This window comes from Hemicordylus capensis, chromosome 4 (genome assembly GCF_027244095.1).
Source record: "Hemicordylus capensis ecotype Gifberg chromosome 4, rHemCap1.1.pri, whole genome shotgun sequence".
NCBI classification, from domain to species: Eukaryota; Metazoa; Chordata; class Lepidosauria; order Squamata; family Cordylidae; genus Hemicordylus; species Hemicordylus capensis.
This window is the reverse complement of record NC_069660.1, coordinates 203,508,705-203,532,531: the sequence shown is the minus strand read 5'-3', so window position 1 is coordinate 203,532,531 and position 23,827 is coordinate 203,508,705. Positions and strand designations below refer to the sequence as shown.

Genomic DNA, 23,827 nt, shown 5'->3' with positions numbered 1-23,827 from the left:
TTGGACTTCAGAAGTGGAAACTTCTCAAAAATGAAACTCCTCAAAACTCTCTTTTTGCATCCCTTATTGTCTCCTTGCATTCCTTGTGCCAGAGTTTGTGCTTCTTTCTAGTCTCTTCATTTGTGCAGGGCCTCCATCTTCTGAAGGAAGTTTTCTTGACTCTACTTGTGAGCCTCGCTGGCATCATAGGCATAGCATCCACTGGACGGGGGGGGGGGGACAAATGTCCCCTGGCCCACAGGTTCTGAGGGGCCCCCAAGGCCACTCCCCCCTTGCCCTCAGGAGTCACCCTCTTCTCCTGCTTGCCCAGGAGAACTGCAAGCTAAGCAGCCTGCTGCAGCACTTCTTTCTGCCTACCGAGCAGCTGCTTCTGCCTTCCGTGCCTGCATCCATCCAAAAGAGAGCGTGTGAGGCACTGAGAGGGATGGAGCGGACAGCCAAGCCAGGCCAAGCCAAGCAGGGAAGAGAGGCGGAGAGAGATTGCTGCAGTCATGCAGGAGCTTCTGGAGGAGTGCTACCTGGCCCCAATCCACCACCCACCCACCCCCCGCCGGCAGAGGATGGTGACCCCTAGTGGCACTGTGCCTGGCTCCACTATGTTGAGCTGCAACTGCTGCTGGCTACGAAAACAGGGAGGGGAAGGCTTGGGTGGGTTAGATTGTCCGCGTCTTGCATCTGACATCAGATGCAGGGGGCGTGGTTTGGGGTGCTAGGGCATGTGTGATGGAGGCCCCCTGGCTATACCTTGTCCCCCAGCCACTGGGAAGCTCGCTATGTCCCTGGCTGGTACCCTTTTTGACTTGTTGGTAGCTTTCTTTGGCGGGGGGGGGGGTATACATGCTAACCAAGCTTCTGTTATTGTGGTTTTAAATAAACTCCATGCATTCTTTCTTTTCACCAAAGTGAAGAGAAAGCTTGAAGAGAAAAACAGGAGGGTCCATTCACTCCAGTATGCATGGAGTTTATTTAAAAACACAACAACAGAAGCTCAGTTATCATGTAGACGCAAAAAGAGGAAAGCTACCAAGTCCAGGAAGATGCCAGCTTGGCTAACAAGTAGAGTCAAGAAAGCTATAGAAGGACAGAAGACTTCCTTCAGAAAATGGAGGTCCTACACAAATGAAGAGAAAGAAACACAAACTCTAGCAAAAGGAATGCAAAAAGAGAGTGTGAGGAGCATATATCTAAAAGTGTTGCGAGGAACAATAAAATATCTTAAAATACATAAGAAACAGGATTCCGCATTATGTGAGAATACAGACTCTGTTTTGGATTTCACTCCCCTAAATAGCTTAGTGTAATTTGCAAATTTAGCCATCTTGCCGCTTATCCCAACTTCTAGATCATTTATGTTTATGAATAAATGAAAAAGCACTGGTCCCAGTACAGATCCCTGGGGGACCCCACTTCTTACTTCCCTCCATTGTGAAAACTGTCCATTTTTTCCTACCCTCTGTTTCCTGTTTTCAACTAGTTACCAATCCACACATGATTCTGTACCCCCTACAAGGGTATGTTTGCTCAACAGCCTTTGATGAGGAACTTTATCAAAAGTTTTTTGAAAGTCCAAGTATACTATGTCAACTGGGTCACCTTTATCCACATGCCTGTTGACACTCTCAAAGAACTCCAAAAACGTTGGCAAGGCAAGATTTATCTAATTTTATCTTTAAGTATGATTTCTATTTGCCTGGCACAGCAAATCGGGCCAACAAAATTGCAAATGTGGTTCAATGTAAGTAACGTGTAAGGTGATGCAATGCCGCAACCCCACTCCGCAACTTCACATATGCATGGATAAGGTCTGAGCTGTCAATGACTGAACAAGTAGGGATCTTGGGGTTGCAGTGGATAGCTCATTGAAAGTGTTGACTCCATGTGTGGCAGCTGTGAAAAAGGTTAATTTCATGCTCAGGATCATTAGGAAGGGGATTAAAAATTTTAAAAATGCTATTATGATATGCTTATACAAAGCTATGTTGTAGCCACATACTGTGTTCAGTTCTGGCCACTGTATCCAAAGGGGCCGTTGTAGGACTGGAAAAGGTGCAGAAGAGGGTGATCAAGATTATCAGGGGCATAAAGCACCTTCCTTATGAGGCAAGGATAACATATCAGCGGCTTTTTAGTTTAGGAAAAAACCAAATGGGAGACATGATAGAGATCTATATAAAGTTATGCATGGTGTGGAGAGTGAAATCTCTCACTCTCTCACACACAGAGTACTAGAACAAGGTGTCATTCCATGAAACTGATTGCCAGGAAATTTAGGACTGACATAAGGAAGTAACTTTTCCAAACAGTAAATAATTAATCTATGGAATTCTCTGCCATGGGAAGTGGTGGTGACCACCAGCCTGGACGCCTTTAAAAAGGGGCTTAGACCTGTCCTGAATGTCTATCAATGGCTACTAGTCTTGAGAACTATAGGCTGCCTCCAGGAGCAGAGACAGGATGCCTCTGCATACCAGTTGCAGGAGAGCAGTAACAGGAGAGAGGTCATGCTTTCATCACCTCCTGCTTGTGTGCTTCCCAGAGGCATCTGGTGGGCCACTGTGTAAAAGAGGATTCTGGACTAGGTAGGTCTTGGGATTTTATTATGTTCTTATGAAACACTGTGTAGGTGTTTTTAGCAGACTTTCCAGCAGGCTTGTAAGATCACCTGGCATTTCATCCATGGGTCCGTCCCCCACTAACAACTTTGCAACGACTGAGCCAATATGAACCAAACCAGGTATAGTTGTAGGGATACCTCAACCATGTAGTGTGATGATGTCATCCACCCCAATTCAAGAAGGCTGACACATGAATATTTGCTGCACAAGTGGGCTAACTTGTGAATCACCTAACTGATTTGAACCAAATCTGGTACAGTTATAGTGAGTGAAACTACAGGGAAACCTCAATTGAGTGGTTTGTGATGATGTCACCTGCCCCAGTTTAAGATGACGGGCACGTGAACATTTGAGGCGCAATTGGGCTAACTTGAGAACCGCATAACCAATTTGAATCATATTTGCTACAGGTGTAGGGACACAGACATACTTTAAATGCAGAGTTTGTGATGATGTCATCCACCCCAATTCAAGATGGCAGACGCATGAACGTTTGAGGTACAAGTGGGCTAACTTGTGAACTGTCTAACCGGTTTGGACCAAATTTAGTCCAGTTGTAGGGATAGTGAAAGGAAAGTAGTCAGATTAGTTTTTACTAGAATAACTTTTGTAACTGTATAAGAGAGATCAAAGAATAAACCAAATCTATAGGGCATCAAGAAATGTTGTATTGTAATAGTTTTTGAGGGGGGAGGTTAATACAAATGTAAGCAAATTGCGGGGGGGGGGGTTGAATGGGTTCCCACCAGCTCCAAGAACAATCTGGTAAAAATTTCCAGAAAATGCTCCCAATTCAAAATTTTCTGAAAAATCCACATCTCTGCACAACGCTCAGTTGAGCTGCTGGTAACATGCAATCCTTTGTCCAGCAAGAATAATTGTGGTGGTGAATGCCGTATAGAATCTGGCTGCTCAGTTTGTTTATTTATTTATCATATTTCTATACCACGTGATATGTACATCTCTAGGCAGTTGTAACAGGCACTACTTGTGTTGTGATCAAGAGATTGCTAATACCTCACAGAATCACCTCTACCTCATGTCTGTTGTTCTTTCAAGGCTCAGCACTGCCCACAGTACAACAGCAGTAGGAAACCCTCATTTTCTTATTACTTTAGTAACTGGAGTGAGCAACCAAGTACAACCATGCGCCCAAAAGGCGGGTTGTCTATCCTCAGTCATAATGAAGGTTCTCCATTGGGCTAGCTTGGACCATGCAGATGAGGCATTAAGTTTGTCAAAAGTATCCCAAAGTCAAAAGGGGCTTTACACAGGGCTCTCAGGCAGTTTCCCTTCCCATTACTAACCAGGCTAAGACTTGCTTAGTTCTCACAAGACTGACAGCCTCATGTACCCTCAGAGCATTCTCTAGACCTCAATGTAGTGACTCTCTCAGGCTTGAATAAGGAGCTTCATAGGCTGAAGATGGTCCTAGTCTAGTGAGTTAACCAGGGGCGTAGGGAGCTTGGTCACAGCCGGACGACAGAGTCCTCCAGTGCCCCCGCCCGCCCCCTGGACTTTACAATTACCCCACCTCCTACGTCTGATATCAGACACAAGGGGTGGGGCCAATGCTAAGGATGGGGCCCATCAGCCCCAGCAGAGCTCCCCTTCCCCAGTCAGTGGTTCATGGAATCGCTGACTGGGAGCTCCTTTCCCTGCCTCCTTGAGAAGGCAGGAAAAGGAGCTCCCAGTCAGCAATTCCATGAACTGCCAACTGGGGAAGGGAAACTCCGTTGGAGCCAACGGGACCTGTTCTCAGCACTGGCCCTGCCCCCTGCATCTAAAATCAGACACAGGGGGTGGGGCCACTGCCAGGGACCCTCTCCCATCCCTCCCCAGTCAGTGTTTCATTGTAACGCTGACTGGCTAGTCCAGGAAACACTGGCTGGGGAAGAAAGAAATGTGCCTCGCGCTCCCAGCCAGCGAATGCTTTGTTGGCTGGGGATGGGAGAGGGCAAGGGAGTGCCTTTGTACCCGCCCCCCCCGCCAGACCCTGGCAGCTGGGGGATTATTGTCCCCGCCTTGCTCCATAGTCCCTATGCCCCTGGAGTTAGTCAAGACTGACTGTGCATAGGTTTCAAGCACTCTTCAGGCACATGAGGCAATAGGGATGTGCAACATTGACCCTTGGGATGAGGAGGCAAAATGAAGTATCTGGACTGTCCAGGCTTGGAGACACATACTCTCTCTCTCTCTCTCTCTCTCTCTCTCTCTCTCTCTCTCTCACACACACACACACACACACACTCTCACTCTACACGAGTGTAGTCAAGAGAGCAGCACCATTTGCTATTGCACTTCAGGTTCTAAGCTAAGAGTTCATTTTAGACCTATATCAACCCACAACTCAAGCTCCCAGCCAACAACTGATCTCAGGGTTCCTGGTTTGCAGAACAATACAGTTACTCATGGTCCCAGCCTAGCTTCAACACCTATTCAGCACTAAATCACTGGATCTATGCAAGAATAATGCCACTCCATACCTGCACAGCATTATGGGAACCAACACAAAGAGACATAGGAACATAGGAAGCTGCCATATACCAAGTCAGACCACTGGTCTATCTAGCTCAGTATTGTCTTCACAGACTGGCAGCGGATTCTCCAAGGTTGCAGGCAGGAATCTCTCTCAGCCCATTCTTGAAGATGCCAATGCGGGAACTTGAAACCTTCTGCTCTTCCCAGAGCGGCTCCATCCCCTGAGGGGAATCTCTTACAGTGCTCACACTTCTAGTCTCGCATTCATATGCAACCAGGGTGGACCCTGCTTAGCTAAGGGGACAAGTCACACTTGCTACTACAAGACCAGCTTTTCTCTCCTCATGATATGCATGAAGAGACCATGATGTGCAAACAAATAGTTAAATATACAAAATGAATAAGCATCTTTACAATATTCCATGCATAAAAGTATAATGCGGGCCATCTTCAGATGTTATAGAGGTTGTTGTGTGCCAGTACAGTGTCTAAAATGGAGTCAGAAGTACTGTCCTTACCTCGTTAGACATTTGTGGCAGCACAGCACTCAATGATAAGGCTCTTCTTGTCTGAAGAGTCAAACACCATATCCATGATGGCGTGCAATTCTGTGATCTGGAAACTCGGGCGCCCACACCTTTCGATCATGGAAGTGCCCACAATTATCGACATGGTGTTAAACTCTTCAGACAAACAACGGCTTATCACTGAATGGTGTGCTGCTGCAGACAACCAATGGGGCCAGGGCAGGAGTTCCAGCTCCGTTTCAGACCCTGAACTCATACACAGCATCCTTCTAAAATGTCTGAAGAGGGCTACAGAAAAAAAGATGTATATCACAAAATCAAGAACTTTACCACTGATAAAAATGATGTGCCATGCATTTCACCCAACAAAACCATATCTTGGGGCAAGTCTCAGAAACTCTCTCTTTGAGTTTAGATTTTGTTTTAAAGAATTCAATTTGTTATTCTGGAATAACTGGCATCTTTTACCCACAAACACCCCTACCCAGAGAAATAGAGCATTTAACTTGCCTTTCCACCGATTAAGGGAAGCACATGCATCTTTCCAGTCTGGCTCTCTTTCACTGATGATACAATTAGGCACGTCCCACAAAGGATAACTTGGCGTCTGGTCCATCTGTTGACTGGCAAATGCATTTTCCCTTTTCGAACGTTGTACATTCCTGAGAGCTGAATCCGTTCAGAGTTGCCAACGCTGTGGGGCTTTCCTGAAATGGAAACAGCAAGTTTGATCAGTAAGGATGTTTTCCTCTTTCACCCGGTTTTCAAACTGCACAAGACAGCAAGATAAAATGAAGGCCATCTCCAGAACCACAGATCCAGGGGCACCACAGCTTCATACACGTAGAAAATTACTGGGCTGGAAATTGTGGTCTCTTGACGGCAGCTCCAGGAATAAGTGGTGAGAGTGGGGGGCGGGGGAGAAGAGATAGAAGGATATTTCTGCACACAAACTAGTCACATGAACAGCAATGGATTTGCATAAATGCCTCCATGATTGAATTTTGCAAAGACCTGGGCCTCACTCAGAACTATGGGAGAAGTCCCAGAGTCTGGATGTCAGTCTAGGTTGAAGTGCCATGGCCATGATGCCCTTATTAAAACCAGAGTTCCATGTTTCTGACAACCTAAGGTCCACTACTATACTGTTTTATGGGCAGTTTGAAAAAAATCAAGTTATTGGACTGAAAGCTGCCTGGATCTTAAAAAAAGAAGAAGCAGCTTAAAATGCACATGCACACACACTGAAGCAAAGTACTGGTAACAGAAACATTCTCTGGAAGATCTCTGAAGAAAGAGTATTCTTAAATAATATTGGAGTACCTATAGCAATCTACTGGTATAAATGTTATTTTAAAAGCAAAAAGTGACAATAAGATGACAAATATTGGCTGTTTCATCTCACACAGATGTAACACAGCAGGAGCACACAGCAACAGCACTCTCAGTATGATGGAATGAATATCACCTAGATTAGAGCAACAGCAGCACGATTCCTACATATTGCAGAGCCCAAAACACCCAAAGGAGACAGACAGGAAGGAGAGGCAAAAAATAGGGAGGAAGGAGATCTCTTATTGAGGTTAATATTTGCCTTTTTTCATTGTAGAGAAATTAACCACTTAATACTTACAGATAACTTTCTTATGGTAAGAAGGCCAAATATCAAACATATTAAAAATGCTATATGGTATGTTTAGTTGCTGCTATGGGAGCTGCAGAAGGTAAACTAGGTGATTAATAAGATGAAGCCAGCCATAGTGAACACTACGATTTTGTTTTAGCATGCAATTTTCATTCAATTTGGCTTCATACCAACCTTAGATAAAGCCTTTGTAGTCAATCAAAAAAGACTTAATAGATTCATCTGACATATCAATCAGCTTAATGTTGCAGCCCAAGATATATGCTAATAAAGGCAATGTGTGAAAAGTGAAGGCTTCCAGGGAAAATGGCTTGAAAAGGTCATTTTTCATAAAGGAAGTTCTCTTCAACAACCAAGAAATCGTGTCACAATTGGGGTTTCAAATATATTAGTAATAAGTGTTGAGGTTTTGTTTTGTTTTGTTTAAAAACCCACCGACTTCTGCCAGGGAGGTATAGTGGTTAAAACGTTGGACTTCAAATCCCCATTCGGCCATGAAACTCACTGGGTGACTCTGGGCCAGTCACTTATCTCTCAGTCTAACCCACCTCACAGGGTTGTTGCGAGGATAAACATAACTGTGTACTCCACTCTGGGCTTCTTGGAGGAACAGTAGGATATAGATGTAAGAAAATAAAACTGGGAGGGCAGACAAAAACAATCAATGCCAGAGAGAATAAGGAAGAGCAGGTCAGAACAGGGATTGCCGCTCTTCCTATGATAAGGAAAAATAGCAGTGCAGTGTATGTTCTTCTCCTTGTCCAGAGTACACTACTGAGAGGGCTGGAAGAGAGTACAGTGGCCTGGAACAGCAGGAAAAATGAAAAATGGTGACCACTATAGCTGCTGGGAGGCATCCCATGTGGTGCCAAGTTAAGAAGTGAATGTACAAATGAGCTCCCTGTCACACCATTTCAGTGTACACAATGATCAAAGTTCAGAATTTTTCATATTAATGGAAAAGGGAAGCCCCAAACCACCCCAGTAGTCAGTTTAGCTATTCTCACATATACACCATATAATGCAAGGCAAACATGGTTAACTTTTACACAAGCATCAGATATTCAAAGCATGAAGTATTTGCACTCTTAACAACAAAGAGCAGAAACTTTGTTCCTCACTGGGGCGGGAGGTAGGATGAGACCCTGTTGAGACATGATCAGAAACAAACTGAAGCGATTCTTGAGGTATTTCCAGGGTAGGGTTGTACAGAAAAGATGGCCTATTTCTCTCTCCCCACCGTGCATTGCAATCAGTGTTCCTTTCTCAACCACCTGTTTTGGTTTCCAAACCACAAGCAGCTGCTGAAGAATTAGGTTTGTCCTTTATTTTTGCTTTCTTTAAAGCATACTCACTCCACATCTTTGGCAATTAAATATATTTCTTTCTTTTCATTTTACTCAAGAATTCAGACAGACAGTTTAAACAGAAGTTTCTGGGTATGTTTGGTGGGTTTTTAAAAAGGTTTTTAAATAGGAGTTTAAAAACATTTAATGAAATGTTTCTGAAATGAAAAGATTAAAAGAATTCAATGACATTTCCCCCCATTGCAGCCTACATGCATACTGGTAAAATTTGTGTCAACAAGGGATGAAATAATGAAGGCTAGTAGGTGTTTTAAGTCTCTCCCCATTGCATCTGTGAATTCTCAGTATGTTACAATGGTACCTGAGCCATTTTTGGAAGGGCGGTATAAAAATCAAATCAAATCAAATCAAATCAAAAAATAAATAAAAAGGAAAGAAAGAAAGAAAGAAAGAAAGAAAGAAAGAAAGAAAGAAAGAAAGAAAGAAAGAAAGAAAGGTTATTTCTCCCCCCACTCATTCGGTAATTTTTCAAACCATTTTCTGGTTTGCTTGATAGTTTATTCCAAATGCTCCCAAAGTAACCTCGTAGAATGATATTTTGGAGTAGAAAAAACAGGCCCAATTTCTGTTGCCTCTGGAAAGTAGGGATGCTTATTCCAGATCCAAAGAAAACCTACTGTGCCTTTAACCTTCTCACCATGCACATGAATCAATTAGCTTCTCAGTGTCCAAAGAAACACTGGGTGTTTCTCACTCATCAGGATCCTGCTCTTGCTGGGTAAGGAGGTGGGGCTATCCCATTGCTCACTTGATCAATTTACCCAAGAACAATCCTGTCTATTGGAGCAAGTGATGGAAAACAACCCATTGTAATCAATGACCTCCTACACTGTGTGAGAGAGAACAAGTTGAACAAAAAGCTGAAACACAAATTTTATGGAGAATTTACAGGTCAGAGAATAGGCACATCACTGACCATTATTGAATGAGTGAGTGAGTCACTACAACTGCCCTCCTGAGAGACTGACACAGTGTATCACAATGGAAAGCAAGGTAGCTGGTCACAAATCCACCAAAACTCTCAATTCACTGAAATAATGGCATGAACATATATCATTTTCATTCTAAAATATAATGTTCAGTCTCCTATGGGAAAAATACAAAGGAGGGGCAATATTGCCATTTGCTTTGTAATTCAACCTCAAAACTGAATCTTGAAGGACAACGTTCTTGAAAGGTGTCTATGCCTTTGAGAGCAAGTCAGAGGAGGCATTGGCAGGGGATAGGCACACCCTGCTAATGAGCCTCCTGAGACATCTGGTTGGCTGCTGAAAGGAATAGATTGCCCAACTAGATGGACCTTTGGTCTGATCCAGCAAGGCAGTTATGTTCTCACACCTATGAGAAACCACCCCTACCGGACTACTAATACTAATACTCTTTAAGATACTCTTAAAGCTTTAAAAATGACAGGAGCCCCAAACACCCAGTGCCAAAACAGAGAAATGGTGCCCAAATAGGCCCTGTCACATGTGTTCCCCATATGGAGAAAGTGAGCAGAAAACAGAACTTTAGAGTATCCTTGTCCCAAGCCACTGTAAAAAACAACAACATTAACACCTTTAACTAAGCCCAACCATACTGCTACTGTTTGATTCATCAATAACAAAAGCTGTGTGGCACCTTAAGAAATAATACACCTATTGTAGGTTATGAGCGTTCATGAGTGACCCAAAAAGGCTACTCTCATATTCTTTTAGCAAAAGACTCTCTCAGAACAATTATTTCTGTTTTCATACACCACCTGGGCAAAGCTATCAGTGCATTCTCAATGAGAAGTTTTGCTTTTCCAGAGGGATGAGAGATCCAGGGGCAGTATAGCAGCCATGTGTGAACTGCAAGGCAGGAAGTCACTTGTTCAAATTTCACCTCAGCACAAACTCACTAAGTGACCTCAGGTAAGTGACTCTTCTTTCAGCCCCCACAGCTGCAAAAATGATAATAAAGTTGGCTTAATTTTGACCAGCAAGCCAGAGGCTGCCAGTTCGAATCCCCACTGGTATGTTTCCCAGACTATGGGAAACACCTATATTGGGGAGCAGCGATATAGGAAGATGCTGAAAGGCATCATCTCATACTGCGTGGGAGATGGCAATAGTAAACCCCTCCTGTACTCTTACCAAAGACAACCACGGGGCTCTGTGGTTGCCAGGAGTCGACACTGACTCAATGGCACACTTTACCTTTACTTTATGTGTGTAGCAGATTAAAGTCTTTGTCTCAGAGCAAGCTCAAGAATCCCTGCTGAGCTTTCTGGCAAGGCTTCTCCTAAAGCCTTTCTGTAATTTTTGGTAGATTCAAAAGGCTGTCACCATCACGTAGGGATTTGAACTGGCAACCTCTGGCTTGCTAGTCAAAAGTAGGCTAGCTTTATCATCATTTTTGCAGATGTGGGGGCTGAGAGAAGAGTCAGAGTAAACAGAGTTTATACCCTACCCTGCGCCGGGCTTTGGAAACTCTCTTTCTTTTGCTACTGGAGAAGTACAAAAATCTTCCACGTGCAAGCCTACACGTGGTGAGAAAGAAACATTGGTAGACTTACCATGAAGGGTTCTTTTTCACAGCCAAGGAGGTCATCCTCCAAAAGTGCGGGTTGTGGACTGATCATGCTCCAAGACAGGACCAATGAGAGAACCTGAAGGCGTGGCTAGCCCTTGGCATGGAAGGTGACCTAGCCCCAGTTCCGGGACTGATGTGCTCCCATAGAAAAGGAAGTAACAGCTACAGAATAAAACAAACAGGAAGCAGTAAAAGGTATAAAAAACAGCCTAAGCAGCTAAAAAAAACCCAGAAGTTGCCTCCGCCCGGGAGAACTCGCTTCCCTGACAAAACCAATGCAGGAGACAAGACAAAAGACCAGCATCCTAGGGCAGGCTGGATGACCTCCTCGGCTGTGAAAAAGAACCCTTCACATTAAGTCTACCAATGTTTCTTTTTCCACAGTCTGAGGAGGTCATCCTCCAAAAGTGTGGAACATACCCAAGCTAATACACAATTGGGTGGGTCCAGAAGGATGCGAATTACACTACTTGTTGCAGCACGGTACAACCAAAGGTCGCTTGAGTATCATGGAACGATGAGATCTTATAATGTTTGATGAATGGAGTAATAGACGACCATGTGGCCGCCTTACAAATCTGCAATAAGGGAGTCCTAGCCGCAAAAGTGGCAGAAGTAGCATCAATTCTAGTAGAGTGTGCGGTAATCCCGGCAGGGGGCGGTAAACTGAGAGATTCATAAACCACGGAAATGCAGCTCTTAATCTAAGAGGCTATTGTGGCCTTGGAAATCTTCACTCCTAAAGATGTCTGCTGGAAAGCTATGAAGAGAGCGTCCGAACGTCAAAACTGCAGAGTTCTACGCAAGTAGATGCGGAAGGCACGTTGCACATCCAACAAGTGCCACAATTTTTCCTTGGGATGGGTCGGGGAAGAGCAGAAAAAGGGAAGGATGACGTTCTGTGAGTGGTGAAAAGGAGAGTTGACCTTGGGCAAAAAGGTAGGATCCAATTTTAGGATGACCGCATCCGACTGTCATCCTAAACACAAAATTCCTTCCACGCAGAGAGGGCACCCAATTCCAACACCCTGCGCGCTGAGGTGATCACTACCAGGAAAATGACCTTAAGGGAAAGGTGATGGAGGTCCACTTCTGACAGCGGCTCAAAGGGAGCTTTCGTGAGAGCATTGAGGACCTTATTAAGGTTCCAGGAAGGAAAGCGATGGATCGGAGCTGGGGCCAGATTGGATGCGCCCTTCAGGAATCTGCAGAGGTGAGGGTGGAGCTGCAGGGAGGAACCAGAGTACAGGTGCAGAATGGAAGAGAGTGCTGAAGTCTGCCTCTTCAGAGTGCTAGGACGGAGATCCATCTCGAGCCCCGACTGGAGGAAAGCCAGTACTTCGGGAACCCCCGCTGACAGGGAAAAGATACGTTTTCTGTGGGCCCATCTGGAAAAGGCCGCCCACGAAGTTTGATAGATGTGATTAGTGGACGGCCTCCGTGATGCCAAGATAGTAACCATGACCGCAGAAGAATAACCCCTCTGAGTTAATAATGAGTGCTCAATTTCCAAGCGGTCAGATGAAGCCACTGAGGATGTGGGTGCAGGAGCGGGCCCCGAGTGAGAAGGTCCCACCATGTGGGGAGGTGCTACAGTCGGGCGATCAAGAGGAGTTGAAGATTGGAGAACCACGGCCTCTGAGGCCAAAATGGAGCTATGAGAATGAGTGCTGCTTTCTTGGCACGGAGCTTCCGGATGAGACAACCAATCACCGCCATGGGGGGAAAGCATAAAGTGGTCCCAGTGGCCAAGGCAAAGTCAGAGCATCTGTTGCCTCCGCGAGGGGAGAGAGGAAGCGGGAGAAGAATCTTGGGACCTGACGATTGAGGGGAGAGGCAAAGAGGTCCACCACTGGCTGGCCAAAGTGGTTTGCTACCTGAAGAAAAATGTTGTGGTGGAGTGACCATTCCACCTGGTCTATCATGCATCGGCTGAGCCAATCCGCCTGGGTGTTGGCCGCCCCTTGGAGATGTTCTGCCACCAGAGAGAACAGAAACTGTTCTGCCCACAGAAAAATCCTGCCGGACTCCGCCATGAGGGCTCGTGACCGCGTTCTTCACTGTCAGTTGATGTGAGACTTGGCAGTTACGCTGTCCGTGTGGATTAGGACATCGGCCTGGTGGATCAAGGGCAAAAACTGGAGGAGCGCCAGGCGAATGGCTCGAAGTGCCAACCAGTTGATGTTGTAGGTCTGTTCCTGATGTGACCATACGCCCTGGGCGTACTGACCGTTACAGTGAGCTCCCCAGCCCAACAGGCTGGCGTCTGTGGTTATCAGAACATGCACGGGAGTCATGAGTGGAAGGCCCTTCAGCAAAGCAGGGGACAACAACCACCTGAGAGATCGATGGACCTCGGCCGTCAGGGGGATCTCCTTGTGCACACAGGCCATGATGTCGTCCTGGAACAGCAGAATGAGCAACTGAAGAGGGCGGCAGTGCCCGTGTGCCCACAGCATGCACTCGAGGCAGGAGATCATCAACCCGAGCAACTGGGCTAGTAACATAAGGTCCGTGGAAGTCAATCAAAGGAGGGGACGGATGATAAGCGCCAACTTCTGACTTCGGTCCGGTAGTAGGGAGACGGATGGTTGCTGGGTGTTGAAGATGGCCCCCAGGTGTTGGATGGTTTGCGACAGTATCAGGTGACTCTTTTGATGGTTCACCAGGAAGCCGTGGGAGGCCAGGGCCGATAGCGTGTGTTGCACAGAAACTTGAGCTGGAGAGAACGAGGCCAACTGGATGAGCAGGTCGTCCAAATACGGATATATATGGATTCCGCTGGTCCACAGGCTGGCCACCAGAGCTACCATGAGCTTGGTAAATACCCTCGGGGCTGAAGACAGGCCAAAAGGCAGAGCTCTGCACTGATAGTGGTGCCCATTGTAACAGAACCGGAGGAACCGGCGATGGCTGGGTAGAATGGGCACATGGAGATAGGCCTCGGACAGATTGATCGAAGCCAGGAAGCCCAGTGGAAGAATAGCCTCCTTGATAGATCGGAGGGACTCCATGCAAAACTTCCGTTTGCAGATTAACCGGTTGAGGGCACGCAGGTTCAGTACTGCTCTCCAAGATCCGTCCTCCTTTGGTACAAGAAACAATAAGGAATAAACGCCTTGCCATAATTCGGTCGACAGAACCGGTTCGACGGGATTGACCAGAAGAAGATGCTGAATGGCTAGGCACATCCGTTGATGCTTGTCTGGCCGGTTGGATCTGGGAGAGATGGCGACCTGATCTGGAGGTTGCGTTTGGAAGTCCAGTGCGTGACCGTGGGCAATGGTAGAGAGGACCCAACGGTCCTGAGTCGTGGCCTCCCATTGAGGGTAGAAGGCCAGAAGACGCCCCCCCACCGGGAGATAGTCATTGCTTATGGGTGGGGAGAGAAGAGGTTGAGGGGAAGGTTCTAGAGGAGCACCCTCTTGCAGATCCCCCTCTCCGCTGCTGCCACTGGTTGCTCCAGGACAGGCGGTGAGAGAAGCCTCGGTGGTCCCTGGGGGCAGAGAAGGTAAACCTTTGGGTGCCTTGAAAGGGCCGAAAGGACTGAGATCCGGCAAGGAAGGGCCTATGAAAATCCCTATGACTGGAAGGTAAAGCCTTTTTATCATCTTTGGTTTCAACAAGGATAGGGTCCAGAACTTCACCAAAGAGTCGTGAACCTGAAAAGGGGGAAGCCAACAGGTTGAGCCGGGACCTAGAGTCAATGTTCCAATGCTTCAACCAGAGGGAACGTCGGACTGCCACCCCTGAGGCAATAGCCCTAGCGACGTGTTGGACGCAATCCAGGCTGGAGTCAGCCATGAGGGCCATAACTTTGGCCAACTTGTGCAGACCTTGGCAAGCTCGAGAGGGATCAGAGCCACTGACTCTTTGACCCACAGCAAGGAGGCTCGGGACAAAAATGGAATTAGTAGTGGCTGCTTTAATGACAGTGGCCGAGGCGGAATGGTTTTTACAGAGAAGCATGTCTGCCCTGCAGTCCTCAGGAGACCGAAGCTGTTCATCTTCCTCTTTAATGACAACAGACGCTGAGACCAGCTGGGCCACCGGGGGGTCCACCATGGGGACTGTCAAAAAGAGAGGTCACATCAGCAGGAAGATTGTAGTGTTTTGGGGGGAGGTGGCCTGGGGTTTTGGATGAAGCGGGGGTAGCCCACTCCGCCATCACAACGTCCTTGAACAGGAATGGAAAGGGGACCACATCAGCTGGCTCTGAGGATGAAGGAAAAACATTATGATCTAGTGAAGAAGAGGCTTGAGAAGTATCAATAGGGGAAACATCACTGATAGTGCGCCTAGCTTTAGCCAGCATCACATCAAAATCTGAGGAAGAGAACACACGATAGGAACTAGGAAGAGGACCCACTGTGTTCTCGTCAGAGACTTCCCCTTCCTCTTTATCAGACTGGGAGTCAGCTCCCCCCAAATTACTGCTTAACCCTTCCTCCAGGTCAGAGGCAGGACGGGTCACTGATATGGGGAGTATGCCAGCAGAAATGGGCAGGAGGAGAAGCCCCTGGGATGGGTGCAGGTACAGAAGGGCCAGGGAGCATGGGAGGAGCAGGCATAGGCGGGGGCTTAGAAGGAGCAGAGGGCAGAACCGGCGGGGATAGCGTTTGGGAGAAGGAGCTCCTTGAGAAGAGGAGGAGGAGGGAGAAGGGGACCTACACCTTTTCCTCCATCTAGGCGTCCTAGGACGAGGCAGAAAGCGGCCTTTTTCAGCAGCCAGAATAGGTTGCCTGCCAGCACTAGAGTCAGGTGAAGACGATCTGGAATGGTGACAATTTGCCCTCAAAGGAGGAAGGGCTTGAGTGGGCACATTAGATTGACAAAATTGCACCATTTGCCTCGAAAAAAGTCCCCCAACCAGGTCACCATGTCGGGTGGAAGAGGTCGGGGGGGCAGGAATTGGTGTGTTGCTCACGTTTACCAGGCCTACTGGGGGCCGAGAAGGACCAGGTGGTGACTGTGGTTGTGTCGGCTGAGGAGCGGCCAAGCGAGGAGAAGATGGGTCCTCCTGCAGAACCCTGGCCGGCAAAGCTGGCTGCGACGGCGGCAGAGCCGGCGCGAGCACCCCAGCCGATAAATCGGGCGGGGGCTCCACGTGTGCGCTCTCTGTCTCCCGTGCCAGTGGCAATGGGGGAGGAAGAGGAAGGCTGTGCGGCTTGTCTGGCAACGGAGGCACCCCGTCTGACAAGCCAGGATGCAGGGCCATGCTGAGGGGGAGGGGCTGAGCACCCTGGTTCAGCGGTGGCTCTGCACCCCCTGCGGTATCATCCAGGATGTAGCACGGCTGCTGGTCCTCGCAGACGGCCTGGAGAAGCAGCCGCTCGCTCAGGTGGACCACCGAAGCGGGTGTTGAGCACGCCTTAGGAGTCGGAGCAGCTAAAGCTTGTGTGCCCTCGAGATGTTTTTCCTTCTTTTTTGCCTTCTTGTGGGCTTTTTTCGGGGGCTTGGTGCTGGAGGTGAAAGGAGCTGGCCCTGATGGGTCCCTATGTTCCACTGGTGCTGAACGGGGGGTGGGGGGGGCCTGCATGACCCCGATATTAGTTGAAACCACGGGGGGGGGGCTTCCCCTATGATCAGAGACAAGACCTTCAGAGAAAGTGCCCTCTAGAGGCGCACCAGCGTGTGCGTGTTCCATGGAAAGTGAAAGCACCAGGGAGCCCCAAAAGTAGAAAAAACATAAAATAAAGGGGGAAAGGGAAAAATGCTAACTGACATCTCTCCCACCCTGGCACAATGCTAGATAGAGCAGGAGAACGAAGAAGGAGAGCAAAAGCTAGCCAAACAAGCTCTATAAGAGCAGAAAGTTGCAGAGCAACGCAAAATGACCTGTTCCTGGAGCAAAGAAAGGAACCGGAACTGGAGCTAGGTCACCAGCCACGCCTTCAAGTTCTCTCATTGGTCCCGTCTTGGAGCATGGTCAGTCCACAACCCGCACTTTTGGAGGATGACCTCCTCGGACTGTGGGGAAAACTGATAGCTGTTGACCGCCTGGGGCATGTATGCACCATAGTAAAACTCCCTTTCAGTCCTCCCCACTCCTTCTGAGTTAAAAACCCCACTCGGAGGGGCTTGTAAAATAACGAACAAAAAGAAAAACAATTTTATTCAAATGCTACTGACTGCTTCTGCCTGAGGCTTTCTCAGCTTTTAGTTGCAGGTAAAAATACTCAGTAGGTTATAAGAATACTTCAAAAAGCACGCCGAAAGGTGTTGGGGCAGCATGCTTTAAAAATCATGGTTACTTAGTTGCAAAGAACAGGTATGTAGGAAAATACAAAAGCACAAGCTTCCAGAGCCTTTCACAATGCCCTGGCTGGTTTGGAGGAGGCAAATATTTCTTACTTTAATTATGTTACATATAAGCTATCATAGAATCGTATCAGGGATATACAAAACACAACCAAAGAAACTGAAAGTCTAATGCAAAGTCTGAATAAACAAACTTTTCCCTAGACTAACTTCCCGAAGCCAAAGTCCTGGCTTCCTTGTCTTGAACTCACCAAACTCTCGTTGAGAATTCAAGCTTCCTGCCCTCCTGGCTTTTGAGGACATGCAGAGTCATTTTCCTACATACAATCTTCATGGCCACATGTCCTCCTCTGCACCCCCAGCCAGCTTCTTCTCACAAAGAACTCTTTTCTTCCAATGGCTCATTCAGTCCCACCCATCTGGTGTGCTGATTGGCTGAGCCCTGGAGTTCACCAGCCTGTCAGTCAGGACAGGGCTCACTTCCAGTTAACTCTTTAGTGGGGAGGGATGGCTGATCACTACAATATGAGATTACTAAAATAGTGTATAGGAACTTTCTGAACAATTTAAACGTGCTCTATAATTATGGTTGCAAGTAAGCCCATGATTCCATAAGAATTCAGTAAAATTATGTAACTTGGTGGTGACCACAAGATTCATCTTCCTAAGAATCACAATGTTCATTTAAGATGAAAAGCAAGTTTATTCCCCTCATGAAATCATAGGCAATGGCTACTGAAATATCTAGTATATTTTCATGCAACATTTTCTTTCTGTTTCACAGGTTCAGTTTGAAAACCATTACATCACAGCGTGCAAAATTAATATTAAGATTACACTTAAAGAGAAAGAACATCAACCTGCAAAAGGTGATATAAGCCTCTAGTAAGAAGCTTAGTGCAGCTTATACCCAAATTGATCAAATATCTATTATGGGCCCTGATGGAAAGGCGAAGCATGCTAGAATGCTAGTTTGACAATTTATCACTCAACAAATACCTTACAACTTGTCACTTACCAAGCTGTACACATGCATGAGTAGGCTGACTGGCTGAAGACTCTAAGCCTCTTTTTTTGCTACTTGCCAGAACTGGAAAACAAGGGGGTTGCTTGTCATACACCTTGCAGGCTATAATACATGGCTGGTGGGCTGCATTGGGACTGATTAATCACAGAAAGAAAACAACAAACAGAGCACAGCCATTTATGGCCTCTGAAAGCTGAAAAAAGGCAAGGCCACTTCCACAAAAACCGAGAACCAGTGCTGACAGGAGTGTGGGCTTAGAAAGTTTGGGTTAAAACCCCAAATTAGTCACAGTTTCTTCCAAAAAGAAAAAAGAAGACTCAGCTGCTTACTTTCTGTTCCTCATCTGTGAAAAAGAAGAACAGCTAGGGCTTACCTCAAGCACTTCTGAGGAGCACAAATTCAGTGGTTTTCAAATTTTCTACCTCCAGAAACCCTATGGGTTGTTCCAGGATGCATAGTCAAATTGGCTGCAAACACAGCTAGGCCTTTTAGATACAGGGGTTTTTCAGCCTAAAAAAAACCACTAAACTAAACTAAACAAAAACCAAAAAGTATACCCCATCTGTCTCAAAGCTTCAGCTCAGGTATCGCATCTATATACAATAATAGTAAAACAGTCTTGCACTTTGCAAGCATTCCTCCTGCACCACAAAATAGCCACACACTCTTCCTTCACGTGCTGCTGTGCAGAAGAGTGTGTGTGTTTGGAAAAATGTATTTATATCTCCAGTACTTAAACAGCTTTCTCGTGTTTTTCAATTTCTTGAGCAATTTTTGTGGAAATCCACCACGGACTGAAATGCAGTGAACCGGCGGGGTGGGGGGGGCGACACCAGCTTGTTGCTTCACAATTCAGTAAAAGTCTGGATTTTCTGTTTCAAAAGGTACCCAAGAAAACTGCCAGAATTTGTCAAAATGTATTTCCTATGCTTTTCCAATATGAGAGTTTTTCTGCATTTTCTGGCAAATTAATCAATTTTTCTGGGATTTTCTATGTTTCAGATAGTCTGGGCAAGGTCTAGAACTGACCTGTGAAACAGCATGTTTCTATCTTTCATGGTTTGGTCTGAGAGTTTCAGGCCAGTGAGTGAGGCCCAGGCAGGCAGATCGACAGAGATCCAACATGCAAACAGCAAGTATTGAAGAGTTATAGACCGCAGAACTAAATCTTGCCAGAGTCACTGGGAAATAAAATACAAGCCAAGTGACTCTGCCCTGGAATCATGCAAACACCCCTTAACTTGACACTGTGGCTGCTTTCCTCCTCCCACAGTCTGGTGTTTCACGACCAGGCCTCCACCGCAGCCCCCTGGCCTGGGCCTGCCCCTCCTCTCCTTGATCATCATTGAGCATCAGCCAGCATTTCCTTGGTTGCTGAGCCTGTCAGGCAGAGGGAGGGGTAGGCTCAGCCTGAGCCCCTAGCCAGCCAGTAACAAGGAGAGGAGGCATGCTGCCTGAAACGCCTCCCCCTCCCCTCCTAGAGAGGACTTGGCTGGAGATAAATTCTCCAGTCAAGATGAGTCCTCCAAATGGTAGCCAAGAGCACACAGCATGCCAGTAAGTCAGGGAGGTGGGAGGGCTTCTGCTTATTGACCCTTATCCTGCCTATTTTCCCATCAAAACACCAGTTCAATAAGCCTACTTGCCATCCTGTACATTCAACACAAACTACAGAAGATGATCAACAGGTAGGCTATAGTGGTAAGTAAGATCTCTTCTCAGAGAATCTCATCTGCCATTACTCACCTTCTCACTGAGAAACCCCTGAGAAACTTCTAAGGGACCTCAGAGCTCCCTGGAACACTGTTTGAAAGCCACTGCAGTAATGGAACATTGTCAAACACTCCTGAATTTTGATACAGTAGACACCTCCCCCACTTTTTTCTTTTTCTTTAAGAAAGAGAAAGTGCCAACTTATTAAAAATTATTCTTTTAGGCAAATGTTCTCTTTTAGCACTTACATTTATATACCACTCTATAGCTGGAAACTCTCTAAGCGGTTTACAATGATTTAGCATACTGCCCCCCAACATTCTGGGTACTCATTTTACCGACCTCGGAAGGATGGAAGGCTGAGTCAACCTTGAGCCCCTGGTCATGATCGAACTTGTAACCTTCTGGTTACAGGGCAGCAGTTTTACCACTGCACCACCAGGGGCTCTTTTTCTCGAGAGACATGGTTATGGTTTCTTCATGGTTCCCTGCTGTCAGTCAGCACATTCTCACACATGTAAACATACTGAAGACGTTCCATGAACAACAAAGTATGCAACCATGTGTTCATTTGAGCATGAGGAATTCTGAGCTACCTTTTTTAGCACCTCCAACCACTAGGTTTTATATTAAGCATAGGGAAGGGTTGGGAGCAGTGTTCCCTCTAAGACGTGTGCATGCTCACACATTTTTAAATGTCCACTCAAGTCAATTTTAGAACCCGCTCAGGTTGAATCGGGAAGGTCCCACTCTGAATGCATGTGTGTACAGATTGCAAAACTCATTCCACACACAGATGATAAAAAATTTGAGGGAATACAGAACCTGAGCTGAACTCTAGAAATTAGCTCAAGGTCTTGGATGAATTTGCTCCAGAGACTTCATTAGGAACAGCACGACAGGTTTCACCTTGTACAGCTCTGGAATCAAGTCCCAGAAGAACAAAAGTGAAAAAGGTAATAGAAGACAATTGTATTATCAAGCCACCAATGTTCTAGCTAACTCAGTCAAGAGTAATATTGTTATAATCTCATTAGACACACACATTCTGGGCAGAATTCTGAAGAACAGATCATATGAAGAACGCTACCAGCTTTAAATTTCTCAGAATCCTTTAAAAACTCACTATCAAGGAACTCTTGAGCTACTATTTAAATCCACATAGGAATGTTAGTTCTGAAGTAAGGTTTCCACCCAACTAGAATATTATAGGCCAAACCAGAATTTTATCCTCTTAGCATGTTGCCAGAACTGGAAGAAACAGAGGCAGGATAAATTCCAAACAGAGTCATGATTGCTCTTAATGAGGATACATGAGCTGTCCTAATAGGCATACTTGTATTAAGTTGTCACAAAGGAATAATGTCTGTTTTCACAGTATTGCATGAACAATGTATGTGAACACATGTGCAGTATATTGCCATATGGAGATGTGGCTCTTAATAAGAGGGTAGTGTAAAATACCAGGTTCCAGGGTCCGCTAAGAAAAACACCTTGAGAATGAACATGCTGAGCAATGCTCAACACAAGGTGCCACAAATGGTGGGATTAGACCCCTGTAAGCAATGGATTAAAAAAAGAGCTGCTGTTATCAAAATCCTTTTGAGTGGCATTAGCTTCACAAACACAGACAACTTCCTTGAACTTCAGACATCTAGAGAAAGGGATATGACTGCAAACACAAGTGACAGGTTCTTGTTCTCCAATTCAAAAGGCAGCGGCTGCCAGACCTCACCCTTTTCCCACTGAAAAGCTGCTAGATTTCTGAGAAATGATTGCATCCCTTGGAATTCTCAGAACTCTCCCAAAACAATTTCCAAACCTATGCTCCTTGTACAACCTTTTGCATCACAGCAAATTAAGAATTTTTTTTTTAAAGAACAAAGTATCCTATATTTTGCAGCCATGTTAGCAAATTTAGACAAATGTGCATTGCATTCATATCACAGAAACTTTGGTCGTTTGGTTACAGGATATGCAGAAAATAAAAGGTTTTGTGGTTTTGAAAACAACAGCGTGGTGGAATCGCTGCTCCATGATGGCTGCTTTCACTAAACTTAAAACATCCTTTCTCTGACTGCTGCTTTTCCAGCCACTCTTGTAAAACTCCAAAAAAGGAAATTCTACAGTTTCTCTAGGTGCATGGTAAGACTCCAGATTGTGCATATGAATATTCATGTACAGAACTAAAGGGGAATTCACTAGCTGTTGGATACAAAACCTAACTTTGCCCATCCAGAAAGAATGTTTTGGTTTGCAGCAGCAGCTCACACAAAAGTTTTCAGTACGATTGTTTCCTGTGACATCTCAGCCTTTTCCCTCAAAAGCCACCAAATGCTGAGAATGCATATTTATTTGTGTTAAGTCATACAAACCAGATCCTGCCTTACAGAACTCCCAACATTTAAGAAAACCACAAACTGACTCACATCCCAGGCTTCCGAGACGATGAGTTCCTGACTATGCAATTGCTAAAGCTGGCCAAACTTCAGCTCGCCGGTCTGCTAAACTGTATTTCCACATAGGGATCTGACAACACCATCTCCTTATTATAATGGAGAACTCCTTGCAGGAAGTTCAGTTGTGGACAAAACCTGGAACACTGCAGATGCACAACATCACTGCATGGTTACAACAGAGAATTATGGTTAAAACAAATTAAACTATTCTCCATAGAGAAATGAAGTGCAACAATGGAATATGTAGCCCTTGGCAATGGGGCAACATGAGAGTTTCTTCCTCTAAGAAGAAAAGGAATTAAAAAGCAGCCCCAACATTCTAGCAATGTTTGCTGAGCCTCAGCTTAGAGGAGGAGGAGAGAGATTATTGTAAGTGTCCAGAGATTCCTCCAGCAAACCCCACCTAAAAGAACCTAGATATGCACCCAAGATGAGATAAACAAACACGCTAGGAGTGTGCATGGTTCAGTTCAGGCAGTATATTAAAGACCGCTGGACTGGTTCAGAAATCCAGCGGTCCGGCAGGGCGGGGGCATGTAGCTTTAAGGGCTGGTGGTAGTACTCCCCCCCACCGCCGATCTCCCCCCTCCGGCGCTGGTCCTTTTAAAAATCTTCTTGGGGCGGCAGAGTTCCTCCCTGCCACCCCTGCCCCAGTCGTCGTCCTTTACGCCTTGAACAGAGAAGAGCTAGCGGCGCGCATGCGCTCTTCACGGCGCTCATGCTCGTCTCTGTCTGCGGCGCACGCACAGAGTATCTGGGAAAAGTCAAATTCTCCATTTATTTTTAAAACTTATGTAATAGTGATGCTACAATGCATAGTAGAGAATTAGACAGGCACTTCTGTTTAGTTTTCCAAGTACACCTCCACATAGTATTTGGGTATTTCATGAGCCCCAGCATACTGAAATTTGTAGTTTTCCAGCATTTTTTGGTCTGGCTAAGTCCACTGCTAAATAGTTTTTGAATTATTAAAAGATTAACGAGCTTGACTTGTATTTTTCAGCTGATATTACGGTGAAGTTATCTGAAAGATGGGTGTCAGATGTTTGGACAGGGGGCGCAATTTCAGTGCTTGCCCTAGGCGCTATTTTCCCTAAATACACCTCTGGCTCCCTCTAAGGCGTGCGCAAGTGCGCGCACTCACAAGTTTTTTTATGTCCGCCCAGTTAATTT

The 23,827-nt window shown here is 46.0% G+C and overlaps 1 protein-coding gene across 1 annotated transcript in view; it reads right to left on the bottom strand.

The window, feature by feature from the left end:
* The window catches only part of PHLPP1 (PH domain and leucine rich repeat protein phosphatase 1), a 249,077-nt gene that overhangs the window by 118,883 nt on the left and 106,367 nt on the right, over positions 1-23,827 (bottom strand). The window contains exon 2 of the mRNA XM_053245099.1: positions 6,134-6,330. Coding sequence (XP_053101074.1) covers positions 6,134-6,330 — 197 coding nt within the window. The remainder of the gene's footprint in view (positions 1-6,133; positions 6,331-23,827) is intronic.